This window comes from Abramis brama (assembly GCF_963993115.1).
Source record: "Abramis brama genome assembly, chromosome: 25".
NCBI lineage: Eukaryota > Metazoa > Chordata > Actinopteri > Cypriniformes > Leuciscidae > Abramis > Abramis brama.
The window spans coordinates 24,297,617-24,323,938 of record NC_139987.1 but is presented as its reverse complement, the minus strand read 5'-3'; the positions used below and the strand labels follow the sequence as shown (position 1 = coordinate 24,323,938).

Sequence of the window (26,322 nt, the reverse complement as noted above, 5' to 3'; positions counted from 1 at the left end):
TGAAAAACACTTTACATATATGATTACAATATTACATCTATTATATTAATATAATTTAACAATATGTAATAATAATATATATATATATATATATATATATATATATATATATATATATATATATATATATATATATATATAATTATTCTAATTAGATTTCAATATCATATTTGACGTGTACTAAGTGTACTAATATGTATTTGACGTTGAAATACATACATTTAAATTATATTATATATACATTACACAGGATAAAATGTTGTTCCAGTGCGGCAGGTGGCAGTAATGCGCTCTTGACGACTGACGCCCTTGTGCAATTTATGGGCAAAAACATGGCGACGTCCTTGGTCAGACAGACAAAATTGTTGTCGGTAAGATTTCATTCTGACTTTTTTTTTGCTTTTGTAACTAATGACCCGTATTTACAGGTGAGGATCTTCCATATATCGTGTAACTGACGTAGAAAATGAAAGGCGTTCTGATAAAAATATATAGAGATACTGGCACTGAACGTAATGTGGGATGTGATGTGAAGCTTGATTTTGGGATTATATAATTAATAAGTGCATGTCATTTATCCAATAATCTGTGTTTTCGTAGATGGTGACCAGCCAGTTAAATTCGGCGGCATGTTTCAGGAACATTCACTGCACTGCAGCTTGTTTGAAGGTATGTGATCAGATCTAGTGATTTCAGATGCGGTTTGTCTAATAATGAGGCTTTTGTGTTATCCTTATTCATCCAGAAACATTTCTTTTAATTTATCTTCAATTTTGTTGGTTTTGAGTTACAAATAGAACATTAGGATAAAAATTTATAACAAAGGATATTTAAAAATAAAATAAAAACCTTTAAATGTTTACAATTATTAACAGATTTTGCAACTTAATATTGCTTTTAGGTATTGACCTGCCTTTAAAATGAAAAACAAAGGCTAATTTCCCCCATATTTACATTTATGTATAACCTTACTAAATTGGAAAATATGAATAAAACATTTTCAGAACACATTTGAAAGTTGGATAGGATGTGATCCTAAAATGAAAGAAACCTGACCAAAAACAAGCAACAACTCCAAAATAAATTAAATGCATGACGTCCACAAAATGTATAAAATATATCAATATTACAATGCTTACCAGATAGTAATTGAAAAGTGAGTTTAAGAGAAATTTAGTCAACTTTATCTGACATTAAAGACCGGTTTCACAGACAAGGCTTAGATTAAGCCAGGATTAAACCTTAGTTCAATTAGTGTATTTAAGTAGCTTTTATAAACATGCCTTAGAAAAAAAACATTACTGATATGCATCTTGGATATAACAATGGCAACAATACCAGGGGTAAATATTTATGATGAGGTAGTTACCACATTATTCCACATCAGCCCATCAACACAACCATTTTAAAATAGCAGGTCTGGTGACAATATCCATTTGAAACAAAAGCTAGAACACATCAAATACTACATGAAACAAGATTTAACCGACTGCAGTATTGGCAAGGGTACACAAGGTGTTTTTAAATGAGTAGTTTAAGTTTACTCTCCCTTAAGTTGTTCCAAATCTGTATGAATTTCTTTTTCTGCTGAACACAAAAGAAGATATTTTGAAGAATATGGTTAATCAAACAGTTGATGGACCCCACTATGGAAGTCAATGGCTACAGACATTCTTCAATATCCTCTTTTGTGTTCTAACTGAAGAAAGAAACTCATACAGGTTTGAAACAACTTGAATGTGAGTAAATGACAGAATTTTAATTTTTTGGTATACTGTCCCTTTAAGAAGCGTCTTTAACCCAGACGATCTATCTTCTGTCTAACAGAACCGCGCAGCTCGTATTCGAGTGGGTAAAGGAGACAGGCCGCTGACGTATGAGCAGGTGCATCACCCTCATCACATCGGCCACAGGAAGGGATGGCTCTCACAGCACACTAGTGAGTAACAATCCAACTCAAACAGTACACTTTCTTTAAAGGGATACTCCACTTTTTTTGGAAATAGTCTCATTTTACAACTCCCCCAGAGTTAAACAGTTGAGTTTTACCGTTTTCGAAAACTCTTTGGTCATTTTTTTGAGAGAGATGCTAATGGTCCTGTCCAATTCAATGATCTATGCTAAGCTATGCTAAAAGTGCTACCGCCAGACCCGGAGATCGGCTGAATGGATTCGAAAACGGTAAAACTCAACTGTTTAACTCTGGGGGAGTTGTAAAATGAGCCTATTTCCAAAAAAAGTGGAGTATCCCTTTAAGCTGCTGGATTCCCAACACTACGTGGGCTGGTACTCCAGACCTTTATGGTTCAGTTTCAACTGTAGTATGTGTACTGTAAGTCACAAGTGCTTGAATAACAATCTTTCACTTCCTCATCCCGTAGGTAATCTTCAGGGTGAAGCTGGAGCGGCGGAGCGCGTGGTGGAGGATGTCTTCATCAGGCGCTTCATATACGGCACGTTTCATGGCTGTTTAGCGGATGAGGTGGTGATCAAACGCAGAGGCAACATCCTGGTCATCTGTGCTGTGATGATACAGAAACTCTTACCGAGTAAATTCTACTTTCTCATTGGCTACACAGAGAAACTGCTCTCACACTTCTACAAATGTCCAGTTAAAATCGAGTTGCAAACAGTAGAAGAAAAAGTAGTCTACAAATATCTCTAAGGCCATATGTTGCGGCTTTAGAAAGCTGGTTATTGAAGGGGTGAAATGTCTATTTTTAGGTGTTTTACAATGTTCAGTAAGTGTAAATTAAGGCGTTACATTTTAATTAAATCAGAAGTAAAAATATTCACATTGCAATGTAAAAAAAAACCCTTGCACTGTGTGTATTTATAAAGATCAAATTATATCTGCGTTTCTTCATACATTGAATTTCTGTTGTTAATAAAGTTTTTTTCCCAAACAAAAAGCAGTGAATTGTATTTTGCATTTTTATTTGGCATTGTGCATTTTATAAATGGACCAAAGGAGATTAAAATAACTTGAGCCTTTATTTGAGCAATTCATACATATGAATGTTATGTGTACTCCATAATGTTCAACATGCTCATAATTTCTTGTTTAATCAGTGTAGATGACTTTTATTCAGAGCATTACACTAATGTAGTTGTTAAAATCTGTCAGAAGGAAACTATTTGTGTTTATTTTATATATATATATATTATATTATATTATATATACACACTTATATATGTGTGTATATGTACTCAAAGTATATCACTTATATTACATTAAATTATATTTCATAAACGTCATAGGTTATTCCAGTGCAGCAGGTGGCAGTAATGTGCTCTTGCATCAAATGGACACTGCAAAGTTAATTAATTTTTTTGAGTAAATTTATTGATTGTTCAAAATTAGATATTTGTATCATACAAAAGGCACAAACACTGATTTAGTGCAAAAAGGCACAATCATATTATAGATTAAAATCAAAGTTGGCAAAATTCCCTTAAATATCAGACATTTCCCTTTATGAAGCAAATTTCATTTTAAAAGAACATCAGAGCAGGATTTCCACTGTGGCACACGAGGCACATACATACATATATGGTTCAGTTCACAGTATGAAAAAAAAACATAAAACAACCATGCATTACCAAAGATAACGGTCTGAAAAAAAAAAAAAAGCTCTTAAAATGCAAAGGGTAAATATTTTTATGATAGTATATTTTAGCCGTCAAAATTTCGTTTAAACATTCATTTACCATAAAAGTGCTCCAAAAACATTGCATGACGACAGCAGGAAGTAAGGAAAGCCTGAGGACGAGTAAACTTCCAGTTGAACTGGTTCAAATCCTTAGAAGTGCTTTTCTTGTAGCTGTATTTCAGCATTTTGAAGAAGAATCACACTTTAGATACATTCACATTTATAGGAGGGGCGTGTGCGTGACTTCACATCAGAAATAAAGGGACAGTTCACTCCAAATAAATGTAAATATATTTACTCACCCTAATTAGTTCATTCCAAACCTGTTTGACTTTCGTTTGCACCAAATGCAAATCCACATTTGTTAGGTGAACTATCCCTTTTAGAATTTCAGGAGAGATTTGTGCAAGTGAAAACCCTGACACATCTTCACATGACCGAACTTGGCGTTCTCCGCTCGAGCTGAACTTTGAGAGCAGGGTTATTTGAGGTTTCGACAGCTGTTTCCCATGCAGGACTGCAGCTTGATCAGCCTTTGGTTCATGATCTGCAGAAGGGAAGGATCGACCTTCTTCACAATGTTCTCCAGCTGATGGGGATCTGCCGTCAGGTTGTACACCTCTACAAATGACTGCAGGAGAACACAGGGGAAATTCAATGAGGCTTACGTCTACATTCATCCAGATGCATTCGAAAATGGCATTTTTCTGTCAAAATGGTCAGGTCGCACTCAATTGCCATTCCATGGATGGTCTAAAATGCCAATGTAGGGCCTATGATTTCCACAATGACAAAAACAACAACAATAATAAAACTTTAAGGAATAATTTTACAATTTGTCTTCCATTTAAATTTTAACAGTAAACCTCAAGCATTTTTGGGGTGCAAATAAATTGTTAATGTTCTATGCCTTCATTTGATTATCACTGTTTTTGATGATAATTTGGTATTGAATCATGAATCCAGAAAAAGTCAAACACAACACAGCACAGCATAAAAAAAAAAACACCATTTAATAGGGCCTTACAGAGTGCAACAGTCGGGTTCCCTAAGTAAAATCTCCATTAATTTTCTCCATAGGGAAATTGATTTTGAACGATAACTTATAATAATAATAATATTATTCTAAAACCCAAAGTGCTACAGACCGTAAAAGCAAATAAAATACAAACGTACAAGAGTAATACAAAAATAATCATTACAGTACAACACTGTAAAATACTAACCATGACAGTCTATATAAGCAATTTTAAAAAGATGAGTCAACAACAACTTCTTGAAACTGGTTAATGTGGGAGCATCTAACAATAAGAGGAAGAGCATTTCATAACCTGGGTGCAGCGACAGAGAAAGCTGAAGAGTAAGCGAATCAGTAGACCGAAGGGAATGGAAAGGCGAGTACAGGCTGACTTAGTCACAGATATAAGAAGGGGCTATTTCGTGCATAGCTTTGTATGTTAGTGTGAGAGTTTTAAAAGCAATACACAACTGAACAGGAAGCCAACGCAGGCTATAAAGCACGCCTGTAATGTGCTGACGTGTGAAGTGTGTGTAAGCACACATGCTGCTGAATTCTGGATGTACTGCAGCCTTTTATAGATTTAGCAGGTAAACCAACAAATAGTGCATTGCAGTAATCAATCCTGGAAGTAACAAATGCATGAATAAGCCTTTCAGCGTCAGGTAGAGTAAGATAAGGCCTAATTCTTGCAATGTTTCTGAGATGATGGAATGCAGATTTTGTAATACTCTTAATATGCGAGTCTAGAGTTAGGTGAGCGTCAAAGATCACACCAAGGTTACGAGCATTAGAAGATGGAAATAAAACACTATCATCCATAATCAGATTAAAATGTATCCATTTGCGAGTAGCCGCAGGTGTGCCAATGAGTAATATCTCTGTCTTGGAATAATTCAATTTAAAAAAATGATGGTGCATCCACGTTTTTATTTCCTGCACACACTCCGAGAGAATTTAATAGGTGACAGTAGGATCAGATTTGGAGCTGATGTAAATTTGAGCATCATCAGCATAAAAGTGATACACCAAATCATATTTCCTAATTATTTGCCCCAAAGGAAGCATATAAACACTTAACAATATGGGACCCAGGACAGATCCCTGAGGAACACCATGGCGGACCAATTTCAGATTTGTTGTTTCCCAAGACAACAAACTTGAAACGATCAGTGAGGTAAGATTTGAACCAGTTAAGCACAGTACCAGTGATACCAAGCCAGCTCTCCAGCCTATATTTAGCAGGATAGAATGGGACACTGTGTCAAAAGCTGCACTGAGATCTAACAAGACCAAGAAGGTAGACAAGACAAGCAGTTCATTCATAACACGAACCAAGGCTGTCTCTGTGTCCCTTTCTAAACCCAGACTGAAAAGGTTCGAAAGGCTTGTTGGATGACAAGTGTGAGTGGAGTTGTGCCTTAGCAAGAAAGGGCAGATTTGAGATAGGCCACATCCAGGCTTTTTAAGGACTGGTGTAATAGTTGCAACCTTTAGGGCTTTTGGAACAATACCAGTTGTAAGAGAGGTGTTCACATTGCTACAAATGAGGGGACTAATTAAAGAGAGACACCCCTTAAGAACAGATGTTGGGATTGGGTCGAGGGTACTTGTAGTTGTACTCATTGTAGGACTGTCACTTTTGTGAAAAAACCCTGTTCGATTTTTGAGACATAAGTTTTCATTGAATCAATTGGAAAAATCGATTTTCCATGTCTAAAGACGTTTCCATTTTAAACGCCAAATATGGGCAAATCCACAGACAACTAACAGGCATTAGGACGAACGTAAAGACGCCGCTTGAGACGCGCACAAGTCAGCAAATATTCCTGATGATTTATTGGCGTGAAGTTTCGTGCACAATGAAACACAGGAGTGCAACATTCTCGAAAAACAATAAGCAGAGTGGACTACCAACATGAATGAAAAACATTACTGCAGGCTTCAACATGGCTGTGTTTACGATTAGAAATGTCAAACAAATTTCACCTACGTAGGCGATTGTAGACCGTAGACCGAATCTGTATCTGTATGCATGAGACTGTCTGAATACCGGCAGAATTCACACTTTTGTTGTAAGAAGAGACACATTATGCAGAGGTAATTTGCTGTTATGTGTGTTTGTCAGAGCCTGCAGTTGCTGTGTGACGCGTTCGCTACGGGCATATCGTGACGAGCTGGACGCGCTCCGAGAGAAGACTGTTAAAATCGATTCCCTATTTTCGTTTTCGAAACTTGCGTTGGTTGGTCTGATCGATTGTGCAATCGATTTTCGAACGTAAAGTGACAGCCCTAACTCATTGCCATCACTAATTCTGAAATACAATCAGTAGTGACTATGTTAAAACTGGAGAATGCAGTTTCAGGAAAACTAACAAGATAGGACTCAGGAATTGCAGAGCAAGGTACAAAACTGATAGACTTAAAGATGCTTAAAATTTTATCCATAAAAGAAAACTAAGAATTTTGTTACACTCCTGCACAGAAGAACAAATTGATTGCTTAATCGGTTAATTTAACATGCTGAGTTATGTTAAAACAGTCTAATACCTCCATGAATTCAACAGATAGATTACTATTAAAGTTATCCACATGGATATTAATGTCTCCAGTGAGAATCATTGATGGACAGACAGAGCTAACAGATGTAAGTAGATCTGTGAGTTCATTGAAAAACAAAGAATTAGGTTTTGGAGGTCGATAGATGAGTACAATAAGAACAGGAGAAGTACCGTTCATTTTGAAGGCAACACACTCAAATGATGATACGCAGGGAATGGTAATTTCCGTAATAGATATATCATTTCTGTAGATAACAGCAAGACCGCCACCTTTACCACTTAGATGCGGCCTCTGGATATATGTATATCCCGGTGGAGTACTCGTATTTAAGTTTATGAAGTCATTTGGTTGGTGCCAAGTCTCAAGTCTGATGATTATAAACCATTAAAGACAACCTTACTGTGAGCTGTGAGGTTGTTAATCGCTGGTATTTGCTTCTGCTGAAGCCATCAGCCTGCGTTATTTCCCAAAAATTGTTTATCGGCAGAATTCATGGTGGAAAAACTACATTACCCATAATGCTGTACAGAAAATTACACCAATGAGTGATTCGAGACAAGCAAAACGTCAAAAGATCTTGTTAGCTCCGCTCACTCCCATGAAGCACCGCAAATGATGTAATCGAGTCGATCTCTCTAAGCCCTCAATATATTCAATATATATGCATATTTTGCAATAATCTTAAATAAAAAAAAGAAATATATATATATATATATATATATATATATATATATATATATATATATATATATGGGCTCGACTGTATATATATACACTCACCTAAAGGATTATTAGGAACACCATACTAATACTGTGTTTGACCCCCTTTCGCCTTCAGAACTGCCTTAATTCTACGTGGCATTGATTTAACAAGGTGCTGAAAGCATTCTTTAGAAATGTTGGCCCATATTGATAGGATAGCATCTTGCAGTTGATGGAGATTTGTGGGATGCACATCCAGGGCACGAAGCTCCCGTTCCACCACATCCCAAAAATGCTCTATTGGGTTGAGATCTGGTGACTGTGGGGGCCATTTTAGTAGGCTACAGTGAACTCATTGTCATGTTCAAGAAACCAATTTGAAATGATTCGAGATTTGTGACATGGTGCATTATCCTGCTGGAAGTAGCCATCAGAGGATGGGTACATGGTGGTCATAAAGGGATGGACATGGTCAGAAACAAAATTCTGACTCTACCATCTGAATGTCTCAACAGAAATCGAGACTCATCAGACCAGGCAACATTTTTCCAGTCTTCAACTGTCCAATTTTGGTGAGCTCGAGCAAATTGTAGCCTCTTTTTCCTATTTGTAGTGGAGATGAGTGGTACCCGGTGGGGTCTTCTGCTGTTGTAGCCCATCCGCCTCAAGGTTGTGCGTGTTGTGGCTTCACAAATGCTTTTTGCTGCATACCTCGGTTGTAACGAGTGGTTATTTCAGTCAAAGTTGCTCTTCTATCAGCTTGAATCAGTCGGCCCATTCTCCTCTGACCTCTAGCATCAACAAGGCATTTTCGCCCACAGGACTGCCGCATACTGGATGTTTTTCCCTTTTCACACCATTCTTTGTAAACCCTAGAAATGGTTGTGCGTGAAAATCCCAGTAACTGAGCAGATTGTGAAATACTCAGACCGGCCCGTCTGGCACCAACAACCATGCCACGCTCAAAATTGCTTAAATCACCTTTCTTTCCCATTCTGACATTCAGTTTGGAGTTCAGGAGATTGTCTTGACCAGGACCACACCCCTAAATGCATTGAAGCAACTGCCATGTGATTGGTTGATTAGATAATTGCATTAATGAGAAATTGAACAGGTGTTCCTAATAATCCTTTAGGTGAGTGTATATAAATAAATAAATATATATAATCAACATTTTTAAATTCGTAGTTTTATATTTCTCCATCGTTTTTAATTTGATTATGCTGTTTATGATGCTTCATGGGATTGTAGTTCTTTCTATCAGTAAAGCAAAGTACACAGTCTTGTACCTTGGTATTGTTGTCTGATTTTCAAATACTTTTTTGCTACAAATTAAAGTTTGTAGTGTTGTGATTCACCTTGTAGCTGATTGGCTTGGTTCATGGCTTTTTTGTGCATAAATCTTACCCGTTTCATTTATGCAAGACTGACAAATATGCATCACATCAAGTTCATTAAAATTGTGCAAGACAAATTCATGGAGGTTTTATATGCGATTCAAATACATCATTTTTTAGCGCAATTTTCCACCGGACAAAATTGCGCTTGTTAACTCATGATTTCTGTTCTGTGCGTCTGTGCGCACCAATCTTGCACTTCTATCTACTCCTCAACCAGACCACCTAGAGACTTCGGGTTTTCGGCATTATGTTAAGGAAGGTCTAATCTCGGGAACGCACAAAAAAAATCCAGGAAAAGATTTCTTTCTATCTCTTAGTGTTGTGATCCCATGAGGTGAGAAAATTGCGCTAAAACACTCACCGAGTTTTTATTACTTGTTTGAAGTGTTCCCAGGGAATACATGAAGTAATAAAATCCATACTTTGAATGCAATGTAAGTCGATTTGGATAATGGCGACTGCCTAATGCATGAATGTAAATTGGGATTAGTGTAGCCTGAGTTTTAGTGTAAAGCTCACCTCATTGTCTGCAAACTCACAGTACTGCAGGTTTCCATCCTTCAGAGTTCTGACGCAGGCGTACGTGTTGTTGAAGGCGTCCTCGCAAACACAGTCTGGGAAACAATGCTGGAAGAAAGAAGAAATATTTGCTTTGTATTCTAAGAAAACAGGAGAGGTTGATGGGAAAATGCTTGATAGGATATGATTCCCAAAACACTTACAGCTAGTCCTGGGCCGAGTTTAGGGCAGCTGGGATCTTCAGAAGCATATCCCTCACCAGTATACTCCACCAGGAAGAAGGGCCGTTCAGTGCCATTACGCAATGATGGTGCCTTCATGGAGAACATTAGAAGAGAAAAGACTCATTTTAGCATTTTTTTTCTCATTGTGACGTTATTAGACAGTTTTCATTGCTCTAATCCTCATTAACTGTGAGAATTCAGATTAAATATAATTCTCATTCTCTGTATTGTGATGCAAAAAAAAGTCATGAACATGATCTTGCTAGGATACACATTTCAAAATGAGCATAAAGACCAATGGCAAAAAGTATTATTTACTCATTAAAATATTTTGTTGCTTTCTTGTAATGAGATTTGAGAAAATGTGCTTAATTGTTGCGATCTAAATGGTCCTAAAACATGCTTCAATTGTTTTCTTTATGCAAAATATAATTTCTTTCTTCTGATTTTACCATGCAATATGATTTTAAGAGATTCCCAACCAGGTCTTTACAATAATCAATTAAGACTTGCACTACCGTTCAAAATGTTGGGGTCAAAAGTTGCTCACCAAGGCTGCATTTATTTGAGCATAAAAAAAACTGGAATATTGTGAAATATTATTACAATTTGAACTGTTTTCTATTTGAATATATTGTAAAATATAATATAATATTCATATTCCTGTGATCAAAGCTGAATTTTCACAAGTCTTCAGTGTCCCATGATCCTTCAGAAATCATTCTAATATGATGATTTGCTGCTTAAGAAATATTTAAACTCTTCTTTTCATATTTTTGTGGAAACACTGATAAAAAAAATTCTTTGATGAATAGAAAATTCAGAAGGATGGCATTTGTTTGAAACTGAAATCTTTTGTAACATTAGAAATGTCTTTACTGTCACTTTTGATCAATTTAATGCATCCTTGCTGAATACAAGTTAATTTCTTTCAAAAACAAATCTTACTTTTGAACAGTAGTGTGATATAATTAAATAATGCTGCAATGAGGTAGATATTGTAGTGAAAAAGGCATTAAAGCATGCAAATGAGTAGCACAAAAGCAGTTGAAATGGCATCAAAATACTTAATTCACAGTAATGAATAATCTATAGTATAGCACAGTATAGTATAGTATAGTATAGTATAGTATAGTATAGTATAGTATAGTATAGTATAGTATAAATAACCTAAGTATAGTTCGTAATGAAAAGAAACACACACTACAGGGCAAAAAATAAATAAAAAAATGGGCCAAGCACAAAATGGCTGAACACTAAGCTTTTAATTGTCTTAACCACAAATGTTTGCTTGGGAAATTAGCTGAATTTAAGCAAATGTACTACCTAAAAAGACACAGCCGTCTCAGAAAAACATCAAAAACAGAATTAAGTTTTTGGCAGAATATGGGAAGTTGTAAATAACAATGAAACGCGTTTCTTGGTGATGCTCCCGAGTGATGTCTTCGAAAATATGCAGAAATATAATGCATCTCTACCACAGTGAAGCATGGAGGAAGAGTGTCATTACACAGGTGTTTCACTTCCATGTGTAGAGCTGCTTCACTGTTAAAAGTCATTTAATGCTTTGGTGTACAGGAGAATATTGCAGAATGGCTCGCTTCCCACAAATGAAAAGTCATCTAAAGAGGAATGAGCTGATTTTATTGTTCAGCAAGACAATGTTCCTGCCCAAACCGCAAAGACAACCAATAAGTGGCTCAAGAACAAGTCCATCAGGCTCATGTCCAGGTTTGAAGCCTATGGCAAATATTTGGTCTCACAATTAAACTCAAACGAACTGGGAGACATTTTCTACTATTCATGAACTGTTTGAGCCATTAACATTGAGTGAAACAACACTGACTCATCAACCAGGAAGGCTATTTCACGGCAAGTTACTTTATCAATAGTATTTGTGCAATCCTTGCTAAAATCTTAAATCTAAAATGTTTAAGACCATTAAAAGGCCCCTAAATATGTTAGCATTTTTGGCTTGGCCCATTTTTTTTTTTTTTTGCCCATGTGTATGTGTGTATGTGTGTATATGTGTGTATAAGTGTGTATAAGTGTGTATATATATATATATATATATATATATATATATGTGTATGTGTATGTGTATGTGTATGTGTATACACACACATACATTAAGAATATAAATACACATGTTCTGAAACAGGAAGTGAAAAACATGACGCACTCACCATCTGCGGCAGGAAAGACTGTCCGTCCATGTTGACGGTGGAGAGATTTACTCCAGCGATGTCCAGGATAGTCATGGGGAGATCTATATTCATCACTGGAGACTAGTGGACAGTTAAACAGATGTTACAGCATTTTACGTAAAATAATACATTTAGACATATCGCTCAATAAATCAGTAATTCATTCCTCTAACCTGAAGTGTTTGGTTAGCTTTGATTCCTGGACCCCGAACCAAGAGGGGGATGCGAATATCGAACTCATACAGTTGTCTCTTGTCAATGGGCAATGAGAACTGGCCTGAAATTGATTTTTAAAATATGGTGTTATAAAGACAAGACAACAACACATCGATAGAAGCGTGGCGACAGAGGACACACCAGTGTGATAGCCGTGATCAGACGTGTAGAAGATGAACGTGTTGTCCAGTTCCTTTAATGAATCCAGTTTCTTAATCAGCTGTTCCACCATGTCGTCCACCGACAGAAGCGTCTGCCACCTATCAGAGATATTAAATACACATATCAGATCACATTACATGTGTGATGTGATAGAATTTGTTATGAAATCTGTATTGTTGTACCTCCTGCGGAAAGCGTCATCCAGGTACTCAATGGAGCTGTTTGGCATGGGATTCACAGGCTGTCGTAATAACCAATGTTTGTCCTGAGATCAGAGAAAGAGGATTTAATCTTACACTCATGCTGAGGTCATACACATCTGACCTTGTTCATTTTGCTTCATTTGACACACTAAAATAACAACTAAAACTGAAATATAAATTTATAAAAACTAAGCATATTTTTAAAAAGGCAAAAACTACTAAAAATGACAAAAACACCAAACAAATATTACTAAAAATTAAAATGAAAACAAGAAAATGTTTAAGTATTAATATTTAACAAAATATTAATAAAAGCTATAATAGTATCACAATTATACTAAAATAATGATTGCATCAATATATAAGTTAGCCACATTGAAAATACAGTAAAAATATATATATATATGCGTGTGTGTGTGTGTATTATATACATACACATATTATACATTTACAACGGTTTATGTTAGACGTGATTAATCGATTTGAGAGCACTAATTTATTAACAAACTCAATGGCTGGAATTATTTAAATCTATTCAACAAAATATTTAAGCATGTTTAAAAAAAACATACTTTAAAAAACATGCTTCTTGCGCCATTTACAAAAATAAAATACAACTATCACCACCAATATTATTTAAGAAGTAAAATACTTAATTTAGATCAAATCTTCTATAAAATATCGTGAGAAAAATGGCTGCTGAAAGATGTGAATATTTACATATTATTTATATACATTTATATATAAATTACAAATCTTTTTGATATAAAATAATATTTTACTAATATTTCTATTACTTGTTTTAGATTAGTTTTCTCTAAGCCTAAAATATTGAGGATATATCCAACCCCGTCTCATCATTTACGCCTGCAGTCCTTGCTCTTAACTATCAGATGTCATGAAGGATGAAACTGTAAGCTGAACCTTTCCAGGCTTGTTGAAGCTGCCGTCGCGTGGTGCTCTCACTTCGCTGAAGGTCTTCTGATACTGAGGGGCGGCCGTCCACGGCGAATGAGGAGACGGCGGACACAACATCATGAAGAACGGATGATTGGGGCTCCGCTCCTCCAGAAAATGCAGCGACCGGTTCAACTAGAATCAACAAAGACTTTATTTCAGATTTAAACCATCTATTTTAAATATAATATATAACTTTATGCAAACAAACCAGATTGTCTGGCACTTCATGTGGTTTGATAGTGGATTACATTTTAAGACCTGATTGTACGAACTAAATACCCTGGAAATCCAGAGTTCTCATGAGAGCACAAGTTGAATTTCTATTCAATTATTTTTTCAGATTTAGGTCTGGATTTCCAGGCTACGAACTAAAAACATGCATCAAAAAAGTTTTTTTTGTTTGTTTGTTTTTTTGCGGATGCCACTTGGTTTATAATAGTGGCAAATCCACTATTGTTTTATATACAATCGTTCTGTGATTACATCAAAAGTAACTAATTGAATTACAGAAAAACGACTTTTTACATGAACAAAATAATTAAATTACAATAAATAATTATCTAGTAATGCCCTACACCCAACACCGGTGGAGAATCACTATTGTGAGTGGAGTTTAATCTTTTTCCAGGACACCTAATCTTAGTTAAACAATAACAGAGCAGGTTTTAGTGTCAGATTAAGGGCTGTTACAGCAAGTATTAAAGGGGTCCAGTCATGAATCTTGCAGAAGTCACATGACACACTGCTGTGTGGACAGTCTGACGGGAGGAGGCTCGATCTAACATGCAATGCAACTATGTGGCTTATTAGTCACTATGAGGCAAACAGCTCGTATCTTGTTCTAAAACAGCCAATGGGAACATTATTTGGTAACCAGATTGTTAACTGATCCATTTCAAACGTAAAACATGTTTAGCAGGTGATGAGGCAAATTCATTGGCTTTCACATTTACAAGGAAGTAAATAGTCACACTTAAGTATACATAGTGATATAGTGACTGTTGACATGACAAGTTTCAACTTAATGTCAAATTAAAATTGACTATTTACTTTCCAAACACACAATCCTAGTCTTATTGTGCACTATTTATCAGTGCAACTTATTCAAAATAAGTCATAACTTGTCTTAGACAGATTTTAAAACCCTTTCTAAAGTCTCATGATTTTATTCCTCATTGAACATCCGGTTTCACCCAGAAGTACATCACAGAAAAGTAAAATTGAAGCCTTAATACTGACTCTACACTTTAAAGCTTTAAAGACTCACAACCAGGTCTGTGAGATAGTCCTTCTCATAGTTGTCCCCGTGTTTTTCCTCTTTTCCATTCGCAGAAAGTGTGTAATTGTAATACTGAGAGTTTCCCACCTGTGGATACACAAAACCAAAAGATCGCACTGAATTTAACATACGCACAATGAAATATCTGCCATTAAACAATCAGTAAAAGTGAGATTAAACGGTTAAAAAGTGGATCTGCTTTTGCGGTGCAGGGTGTGATGAAACCACCTCACATGACTGAACTAAACCATGCGTTCTGCATGAATGCGTGTCTATAGGCGACACATACAGATTTTCCCTGCTGATCTGAATGCAGATAGAGTGAAACGGGAAGTAATGTGGGACTGATGCTTCAGTTCGTGACTTACCAGCGCGTGCCACTGGTCCCAGCCGGGAGGCACATGAGCCACACCGCCTGCGTCCTTACTTCCATACTGAAGACACGGAGAGGGATTTATACAGGTTGAGTGAAAACAGTAGAAGAATCTCACAATACTGGTCAAAACATGCCAGGGTCACACTGCCCCCTTCAAATTCAAACAGGAAAAAAATAAGAAACTATATTCTGTTGATGAAATGAAAACCATTTTAAAGGGATGGTTCGGAGTAAAATCAACCTAGGGTCCTTTGCACCATGACCTCGAGCCAAACACCCCCCAGAAGCTTTTTTTCCCTTGGCCGAACATTATTAAAGTTAGAGCTTATTTAGAGATATCAGCCGGATGGCTTAGTGCAGGCGCTAATGGATCCTATGATGTATCTTGTAAATTACCCCACTAATAATGCCCAGAATGGCACCAAACTTCTACAGTAGTACAAATAGGTTCTGTACTCATAAAACGAGACATTGTAAAGTTTGTAAGTACATCAGGAGTTTATTTAAATAACACTTGCCTGGCGGCTCATGCTACCGCTAACCCGGACGTCGAGGTCACTTCAGTGGTTTGGGAAAAGTACGTAAAAGTCCTGTCAGAAAGCGATGCATAAGGATGTAGTGTAATGACAAATTATTTATTTTTCCAAAGTGTTTACAACTTAGTGTTAACTAATAATTGTTATAAACTGGTACTACCAACAAAATATTAGTGCATTCCTGGAACTGGGCGTCGTTACACTACATCACTACAGAACTTTTACGGGCTTTTCCTAAATCACGGAAGTGACGTCGACGTCCGGGTTAGCAGTAGCATGAGCCGTCAGGCAAGTGTTATTTAAATAAACTCCTGATGTACTTACATACTTTCCAATGCCTCATTTTATGAGTACAGAACCTATTTGTACTACTGTAGAAGTTTGGTACCATTCTGGGCATTATTAGTGGGGTAATTTACAGGATAAAAATTTGGATCCATTAGCGCCTGCTCTAAGCCATCCGGCTGATATCTCTAAATAAGCTCTAACTTTAATAATGTTCAACCAAGGGAAAAAAAGCTTCTGGGGGGGTGTTTGGCTCGAGGTCATGGTGCAAAGGACCCTAGGTTGATTTTACTCCGAACCATCCCTTTAAGATTTTTTTTAATCTCTCCCAATTCTTATTACAATGCAAAAAAAGTATATTAAATAGTATTTTACATGGTAGCATTTGTTGTACTATTGCTGATTGAAAAAACTAGTATTATTGTATTATAGCGCGTTTTGATTATAGTAATCAGAATTTGGGAGTAAAATGTGCCTTTATTTTCATAATGATTAAGCACATCATTTTTTTTAGACCTTTTTTTTTGGGGGGGGGGGGGATTTCGGGTGAAATATGACCAGGACTGGAAAGTAGTTGACGAGAAAAAGTGACTTCTTAAACTCTTAAAGGGATAGTTAAAATACTGTCATCATTCACTCACCCACAAGTTGCTCCAAACCTGTATAAATTTCTTTCTTCTGCTGAACACAAAACAAGATATTTTGAAGAATGTTGGTAATCAGACAGTAGATGGACCCCATTGACTTCCATAATTGTTTTTTTTCCTACTATGAAAGTCAATGGCAACCGCCAACCATTTGGTTACCCAACATTCTTCAAAATATCTTGTTTGTGTTCAGCAGAAAAACAGAAACTCATACAGTGTTTGAAACAAAATGAGGGTGAGTGAATGATGACAGAATTTTCAATTTTGGGTGAACTATCCCTTTAAGAGTGTTGTTGGTTAAGAACATTTCAAATATTTGAAGGATTGTGAAGCTTCTGATAACATTGTTGACAATTTTAAAGAACAAACACTCTGCAAATAGGCCAGTGAGATTTCACAGAGTACCAGACGGGTTAAAGGCTGACCTGATTCAGGTATTTCCCCCCGTAGAAGGTCTGGTAGTTCATCTTATTGAGGTAAACCGGAAAGGCTAAGGGCTCGACCTCTTTCTGCCACGTCACGCTGCTGCAGTTGCCAGAGATGGAGTTATTTCGGACCAAATGATTGTGTGGATATTTGCCGCTGAGGATGCTGCTACGACTGGGACAGCACAGAGGGGTGGCAGTGAACTAAACACAACAGGAAAGGGGAAACTTGTGATATTTGGTCAGCTCTATGAAGAGGTCTTTATGGCTGAGCACTCACCGCATTGGAGAAAGTCACACCAGCATCACCGATCAGTACTTTGGTCTTCTTCATGGGTGTCTGTGGAAACAGAAAGATCCAATGTGACAATTATAGCATTAATATAATGAATCATCTAACACCTAAGATGTCAACAGGATGTATTATTTCACACACTAAGTTTTGCCTAATGACTTGCTTCTAAACTTGATATGAAACAACTGCAGGTTCAATATGACTTTAACATCCTCACCCTGTCTAGCCAGTATGAGACTGGTTTAGTAGTTCATATGTAGATATATTTCAAAAACATAACAGAAATCTGTTGTGTTGTATATCACAAAAGTTTGGAATAATTAAGATGTGTGCGTTTGTTTTTGAAAGAAGTCTCTCCTGCTCACCAAGGCTGCAATTATTTGACAAAAATACAGTAAAAATTTCTGAAGGATCATGTGACACTGAAGACTGGAGTAATGATGCTGAAAATTCAGCTTTGATCACAGGAATACATTACGTTTTACAAAGGATAACAATAGAAAGCAGTTATTTTAAATTGTAATAATATTTCACAATATTACTGTTTTCACTGTATTTTTTTTATGTATTGTGAAATATTATTACAAAATATAAAATAACTGCTTTCTATATGAATACGTTTTAAAATAAATATTTAAAATGATGTATTTTAGGATTTATAATGTATTCCTGTGATCAAAGCTGAATTTTTAGCATCGTTACTCCAGTCTTCAGTGTCACATGATCCTTGAGAAATCATTCTAATATGATGATTTATTATCAATATTGGTAACAGTTGTGCTGCTTAATATTTTTTGGAACCTGTGATACTTTTTTTTAGGACTCATTGATGAATAAAAAGTTTAAAAGAACAGCATTTATTCAAAATAGAAATCTTTTCTAACAATAGAAATCTTTACCATCACTTTTGATCAATTTAACACATCCTTGCTGAATAAAAGTATTAATTTCTTTAAAAAATAAAATAAAAATTATATATATATATATATATATATATATATATATATATATATATATATATATATATATATATATATATATATGAACAATTTCTGACCCCAAACTTTTGAACAGTAATGTATATTGTTACAAAAGATTACCATTTTAAATCTTTTTGTTACTTTTTATTCATCAGCATATCCTGAAAAAAGTATCACAGGTTATAAAAAAATATTAAGCAGCATAACGGTTTTTACAACATTGATAGTAAATCATCATATTATAATGATTTCTGAAGGATCATGTGACTGAAGACTGGAGTAATGATGCTAAAAAAATTCAGCTTTGCATCACAGAAATAAATTATATTTTAAAGTACATTCAAATAGAAAACCATTATTTTAAATTGTAATAATATTTCACAATAATACTGTTTTTTCTGTATTTTTGATCAAATAAATGCAGGCTTGATGAGCAGAAGATACTTAAAGAAAACATTAAAAATAGTAATGTATATATCTTTGGACGTACACCGAAGTAGTACCATTGTATTTTTGGAATTTCACTGAAATACTATGTCAACATAGTGTATGAATTTCAGTACCACGTTAAATATCAAAGTACCATGGCATTGCTATTTTATTAAGTTACCAGAACAGTACTTTTGTTCAAAGGTGGCACTGTCATGGTGCACGATCAATAAAAAAACATTTGTAGTGTACTTTTGTACACTTACCATTCCCCCCATTTCCACATCCTGGTCGTCGGTGAGGATGAGAACGATGTTGTTCAGTTTGGCGCATTCTGAACACCTGAGCGTGCAGGTAAGAAGAGTGACGAGGACACAGGTGGACACGACGCGCGCGTTGGACGTGCGCGAGCTCGCCATAAGGCCAAAATCAGGTCAAAATCAGCCCAAACCCGCGATCTGTGTGTGTGTGTGCCTGCCCGGAGAGACGGAGTCTGTCGAACACAAGAGGGTTTCGCGTGGCGAACTGCAGCACTCGCGGACCTCGGTGGTGGGATGAGCTGAGAAAGTTTGAGGAAGTGAGAGACACTCGGTGTGTCATATGACTTCAGCCTGATATAACAGCTGATACAGTCACAGTACAATTAAGTAATATAATCAGAAAATGATTCGCTGTTTTGTTGTTTTTCTTCCACTGACACAAAGTTTGTTCCTGTTAAACGATGTTCAGAGTAACTTTGGATCGTTTTTTTTTTTTTTTGTGTGTGTGTGTGAATAATTCTCTGACACATTTTATTTATTTAAATATGACACATGTAAGTTTATTAATGATTTATATGACATTTTATATGCAAAAATATTATATATTTATATTATTTCAATTCACGTATGTTATAAGAATTGAATATGATCATCATCGTCAATAAAGAGAAATAGGACTAAACCATAAATACATAACGTACTCCTCTCAAGTCAACTAAATACAATTTTAACAAACATGACAATGCAAGTTTTATTTCAAGGTCACACCCCCCTCTCTTTCACGTGATTGTTTTAGAATCGAGAATGACTTGGTATTGCACATGCATTTGAGGATCAAGTAAAACTTTCTGTACCTTTCAAATTCATTGTTTTATTTATGTTTTATTTTGATAGGCCTATTTCACAAAAATGGCCGCCGAGACCGGAAGTAGAGTAAACTCTTTTCTGGTGAAAGCGCTAGCAGTAGCAGTCGGAGGACAAACGTGGAGACTAAAAACGGCCAGTCCTGTTGCATACCTTTTTATGTTTGCACTCATAGAAGAAACAACCCTATTTATAATTGCACAGCTTTCCTTGTGACGAAATGTTGAAAAAGCGTTGGATTTGGGCTATACCGAGAGAAGAGGGGCACTTTTTTGTGTGTTAAGCACTTCACGGAGGGTGAAGTCCGTGTAACTTAAGAGTCTACGAGAGTCCGGTCGTAGATATCTTACACCGCAGGCCGTGCTTTGCAGGTTTTCATGGAACAACTGGGGAGAAGTTAAATCACGCCAGACACAGACGGCAAAAAGACGTGTCTGTGGTGTGAAGGAGGAAGCAGATGTTGAAAATGGAGTGTTGATGCTGGTTCGGGAGTGATGCCCTGACAAAACATGTTTATATTGCACTTGATTGTTATCTGATTTGCACGTGATGCACTTTTATTTATTATTATTAACTGTTGGTAAATTAAAATTGTTTGTAGAAGTTGTTTTCTGTAACTTACTTATAAATGAGTGAACACGGAGCAGTTTTTCCGTGAGCGGGACTGGAAAACCCGGAGTGGATCAAGAGCGGAATGATAACAGAACGCTTAGAGTGGAGAGAGGAACGTGCTTTTGCTCCACTCCAGGCTTTGATCACACCCCCCTAAGCAGGGTGAATCCCTACACCATTCAGTCTTTCCCATTCAAACTAAAATTAAGACATTTATTATACTATTTGAGAAATGCAAGCATATTTACAGCATTAAAATTATGAACAGTGAATTTAAGACATAAGGACAGGGGGAACCCTGATATTGACGGAAATCCGTCGTATACTCTCGTAGCGACTGAGAACTTTAATCCCTGTATATATTATGAAGTGTATTCAGTGACGTGCGGTCTGGGTAGGCAAACTAGGCACTGCCTACCCTGCCAAAATTCAAAAATAAAAATGTTTATTAAATAATAAACTTGTATTTGTATTTTTACTGTTTATTCTTGTGATTTATATATGCAATATGTGTGTTATTCCACGTTATGATGACAAATGTAGCAGTTACGCATAATCAAATAAAAAACAAATCGTAGAATAAGCAGTGCTTCTCTGTGTCCTCAAAAGGGCAGATTGAGCTCTCTATCACCCTCTCGAGTACTTGTTACTGCAGTTGTCAGCTATGTATATTGGACACACATTTGCTATATGTTGGCCAAGCACATGAGTATTTATCTTGCTTTTGACAGTTGACTAATTTTACTTAATTTTAGAGGTGTATTAATAATTTATTTATTGTTAAAAATAATTATTTAAAGGGTTAGTTCACTCAAAAATGAAAATTCTGTCATTAATTTCTTATTTGACTTTCGTTCATCTTCGGAACACAAATGAAGATATTTTTAATAACATCTCAGTGATTTCAGTTTTTTATATTTTAAAGAGACATGGTCACTTTATACACTGAACAGATTTAATTTAGGCTTTTATTCACATATAAACATTCAGCAAAGCACATGTCATTTGTGGTTAACGGAAGCTCAAGCATGCTTGCTTGACGTGAGAGAACCAATGAGGTTCATTCTCGTGTTACGCATAATGTTTGAGCTTTCTCACAAATCAATGAGGTTTATTCTTGCGCTTCAAGCTGGTTTGGTTGAGTGATCTGTTCGGTGATCAATGTTTATATGTGAATAAAAGTCTAAACTCAATCTGTTCATCATATAAAGCGATCGTGTCTCATCAGAAAATTTGGACTAAACCGCTCAATTCATATAGATTAATTTTACGTTCTCTTTGTGAACATTTTGAAGCGTCAAAGTGTTCGTTACACAGCTATCAATGGAGAGTACAGAACTGGCTCAGATTTTATTAAAAAATATCTTAACTTTTGTTCTGAAGATGATGGAAAGTCTTAAGGGTTTGGAACAACACGAGGGTGATTAAATGATGACAGAATTGTAATTTTTGGGTGAACTAACCATTTAATATAATTAAAGATGGTGTGGATTGCATTTCAGCTCTTTTTGTGCTATTCATACATCTCAAACCAACTTGTTTCATAGGATCTGGAGCAGCATCAGCTGCTTCTAATCAGTCCCCAATGCCTCCTGGATCAACTCCTCCTCCTCACCAGCCAATTGGTCTCGCCCAAGCACAGACTAATAACAGCAACAACAAGACAGATGATGCATTCACACAGCAGCTTCAAAGACACATGGATAACTGGGCAGAAGGGTTAAGGCATCCTTCACGCTCACAATCCCTCAGTCTAAAACCACAGCAACTGACCCGATCCAGGATCTGGAGCGCTATAGAGGTGAGATTATTAAAATACTCCCTTACCAAATATTAAAGGATATGAAAATGAACATTCTGACATTATTTACTCACCCTCATGATGCCATAAAATTCTTCAAAAAATCTATTATATGGATTCATACAGGTTTGTAATGACAAGAGGATGAGAATGATGACTGAAGTTTCACTATCTTTAAATTGTGACAATGATTTTATGCCTCTTCAATGCTCAAGTTAAAAAAGGTTGGTGCTAACTAAGAAAGATATTCTGTGATGTCTTGTCTTTAGGCTCCGGTTTCAACAGAAAGATTGAATGCTTCCCAGCTGCCTCTTTCATGGCCGCAGATTGATTTCCACGCCCCTGGGATGGCGACTGACACTACACAAGTACTCCAGCGCAGTTGTTTGGTGCCCGGTAGCTCGTACGGAAAGATGCTGAATGCCCAACACTTAGACATGGACTACTGGCCAACAATGACTGCCAATCTTAACCAAGAAGTCTTTGCTTTCCCTGCTATGCACTCTCCTTCTTGGACAGCACCTTCTTCCCCCAGCAAGGTTCCTAGTTCTAGAAATAGGACCATGTAGCTTTATCATCACTGTACCTATTCTTCTTACTCTGTCGCCAAAAATACTTTAGTTTCTTTAGAGTGCTGGTTAGGCCTTTCAGTGTGCAATTCTATCTGTTGCAGTTGCTAGCATGTAGTCGTTTACAATGCGCATGTAGTAATCCCACTTGAACATGTAAATATTCAGGCCAACAATGTAGACATATGTGATGAATCAGTTATGTACATTGAGTATTATTGTATATATTCATATAGCCTATGTAGCATAACTGAATTTTAGCATAGGCATATGTACAGAATGTATATTTTTCATCAAAATTTGTTTAGCTTACTTGTGTTTGTGCAGAATCAATTTCCTTAACACTTTGAGCTGTACACATATGTAAATGCTATAAGGTAATATGCTCTTAAATTTGGGTAGATGTGTATAGACACTGTTTATAATATCTTCTGTAAATATAAGCTCTATCTGCATATGTGCATAAACCTGACATGTGAATGAAGTTGAGGTTTAGGTTAATCAGTGGCTTGGGTTGAATCGTATCACATCACAGCTGGGTGAAAACACTGGAGCTTGGAGCGATGATCATGACATCACTGTGAATTGTTCACTACTACGTCCTGCAGCGATCACTAAGTAATTTCACAATGAACTGGTCAACAAAACACATTATCGTATGCTAGAAAAGTAGCGACCACGAACTGCACTGAGAAACAAGAGAGAACTTTAACAGACTGTACATTTCAGGTGAATAAGCCTGCAAGAGTGCCTTGAACAGCAACTGCAGACTGTGCTGCGTACCAGCCAATGTACCCAGGGTAAAGGTGACTGCTATTAATCTTCTGTTACCAAGCATAATACCAACTAAATTTATGTTTTCCCCACCTGCAGTTTATGATGTCCTTTATGGATGTTTATAAAAATGCATTTCAACACTACATGGTATAATTCAGTTAAGTTAATTTTTGTGTGCATTCGTTATTATGAGGATATTGTTCTTTTGTCATTTTCTACATCATCTGATACAATACAAAAAAATACATTGCTTTCGAGGAAAACTGTTTTCAAAATTGTAATGCGGTCAAGTGATCTTTTGAATAGAAGAATCTAATTTTACAATGAATGAAATGATGAGCTAAATGATCTCCGCTGGCGCGGTCATCTGTGGTTACTACACAATCTTATAGCACAATGCCATCTCAATGCTACTGTTTTTCCTTAATAATGCTAATATTTGACTGTCTAGACTAGAGTGTTTCGGAAGACACTGACTGATGCTTTGCAACATTTAAAATCTATACTTAAACTTACAAATGTTCTGTAGAAAGTCCCATGATGAAGTACTGAAACCTGGCAAAATCTGCTCATATACACTTTCTATACTTGTACAACAAATTATTAAAACAGGTTACATTTTTTAAAATGGTGTTATATATTTGGAAGACTTAAGTGACATTAGGTCTCATCTTGCACTAAGCAGAGGTGTAGGCAGGTCATTGTTTTTGTCATGGTAAATGGTGCTCTAATGTATCAGTCTTTATAACTTTCCTCAAAGTAAACAACCATAAAGCTAATATCGGGCATAGAAAAGTTGTATGCCTCCATACTTTTGTATGCTTTCATTTGTTTTCTAGAGTAGAAGGATATCTGGAAGACAAGGTAGTTGCTTATATCTATCGCCTCAATGTAAAGCAAGTATTTCAATCGCTTCTCTTCATAGGATCACGCACAACATACACTCACCTAAAGGATTATTAGGAACACCTGTTCAATTTCTCATTAATGCAATTATCTAATCAACCAATCACATGGCAGTTGCTTCAATGCATTTAGGGGTGTGGTCCTGGTCAAGACAATCTCCTGAACTCCAAACTGAATGTCAGAATGGGAAAGAAAGGTGATTTAAGCAATTTTGAGCGTGGCATGGTTGTTGGTGCCAGACGGGCCGGTCTGAGTATTTCACAATCTGCTCAGTTACTGGGATTTTCACGCACAACCATTTCTAGGCTTTACAAAGAATGGTGTGAAAAGGGAAAAACATCCAGTATGCGGCAGTCCTGTGGGCGAAAATGCTAGAGGTCAGAGGAGAATGGGCCAACTGATTCAAGCTGATAGAAGAGCAACTTTGACTGAAATAACCACTCGTTACAACCGAGGTATGCAGCAAAGCATTTGTGAAGCCACAACACGCACAAACTTGAGGCGGAGGGACTACAACAGCAGAAGACCCCACCGGGTACCACTCATCTCCACTACAAATAGGAAAAAGAGGCTACAATTTGCACGAGCTCACCAAAATTGGACAGTTGAAGACTGGAAAAATGTTGCCTGGTCTGATGAGTCTCGATTTCTATTGAGACATTCAGATGGTAGAGTCAGAATTTGGCGTAAACAGAATGAGAACATGGATCCATCATGCCTTGTTACCACTGTGCAGGCTGGTGGTGGTGGTGTAATGGTGTGGGGGATGTTTTCTTGGCACACTTTAGGCCCCTTAGTGCCAATTGGGCATCGTTTAAATGCCACGGCCTACCTGAGCATTGTTTCTGACCATGTCCATCCCTTTATGACCACCATGTACCCATCCTCTGATGGCTACTTCCAGCAGGATAATGCACCATGTCACAAAGCTCGAATGATTTCAAATTGGTTTCTTGAACATGACAATGAGTTCACTGTACTAAAATGGCCCCCACAGTCACCAGATCTCAACCCAATAGAGCATCTTTGGGATGTGGTGGAACGGGAGCTTCGTGCCCTGGATGTGCATCCCACAAATCTCCATCAACTGCAAGATGCTATCCTATCAATATGGGCCAACATTTCTAAAGAATGCTTTCAGCACCTTGTTGAATCAATGCCACGTAGAATTAAGGCAGTTCTGAAGGCGAAAGGGGGTCAAACACAGTATTAGTATGGTGTTCCTAATAATCCTTTAGGTGAGTGTATATTGTGATTCTCCGTTTATACCTTCTCTTGTAATAGTGTTTAAACCAGTAAAGGTTTCCCATATAAGAGCATTTTTAACAGGGGCAGTGTCTGTGCCCTGCCATAGATAACCAATAGTGGCTTCTAGGGATGCACCGAGTTTGTGGCTCGCACTGTCTTCACTCGGACGTGCACTTCAGTCCGTTGCGGATACTCTCTATTTGTTCT

General features: G+C 36.6%; 3 protein-coding genes across 3 annotated transcripts; 2 read left to right on the top strand and 1 right to left on the bottom strand.

The window, feature by feature from the left end:
• The first annotated feature begins 276 nt into the window (after positions 1-276).
• On the top strand, positions 277-2,915 carry mrps24 (mitochondrial ribosomal protein S24). The gene is made up of 4 exons (XM_084104564.1): positions 277-371; positions 601-669; positions 1,828-1,939; positions 2,382-2,915. The coding sequence occupies exons 1-4, from the start codon at positions 321-323 to the stop codon at positions 2,663-2,665; spliced, it is 516 nt and encodes a 171-aa protein (XP_083960690.1). The 5' UTR covers positions 277-320; the 3' UTR covers positions 2,666-2,915.
• A 409-nt stretch (positions 2,916-3,324) lies between these two features.
• gnsb (glucosamine (N-acetyl)-6-sulfatase (Sanfilippo disease IIID), b) lies at positions 3,325-19,676 on the bottom strand. The gene is made up of 13 exons (XM_084104540.1): positions 19,345-19,676; positions 17,655-17,714; positions 17,375-17,578; positions 15,474-15,539; positions 15,094-15,192; positions 13,791-13,958; positions 12,846-12,928; positions 12,643-12,761; positions 12,459-12,562; positions 12,265-12,366; positions 10,058-10,168; positions 9,855-9,962; positions 3,325-4,284 (listed from the first exon to the last, which is right to left on the bottom strand). The coding sequence occupies exons 1-13, from the start codon at positions 19,495-19,497 to the stop codon at positions 4,135-4,137; spliced, it is 1,527 nt and encodes a 508-aa protein (XP_083960666.1). The 5' UTR covers positions 19,498-19,676; the 3' UTR covers positions 3,325-4,134.
• A 2,314-nt stretch (positions 19,677-21,990) lies between these two features.
• LOC311076635 (uncharacterized protein) lies at positions 21,991-23,685 on the top strand. The gene is made up of 2 exons (XM_084104972.1): positions 21,991-22,615; positions 22,885-23,685. Exons 1-2 carry the CDS (start codon positions 22,400-22,402, stop codon positions 23,182-23,184), a joined length of 516 nt encoding a protein of 171 aa, XP_083961098.1. The 5' UTR covers positions 21,991-22,399; the 3' UTR covers positions 23,185-23,685.
• Positions 23,686-26,322: the final 2,637 nt, after the last annotated feature.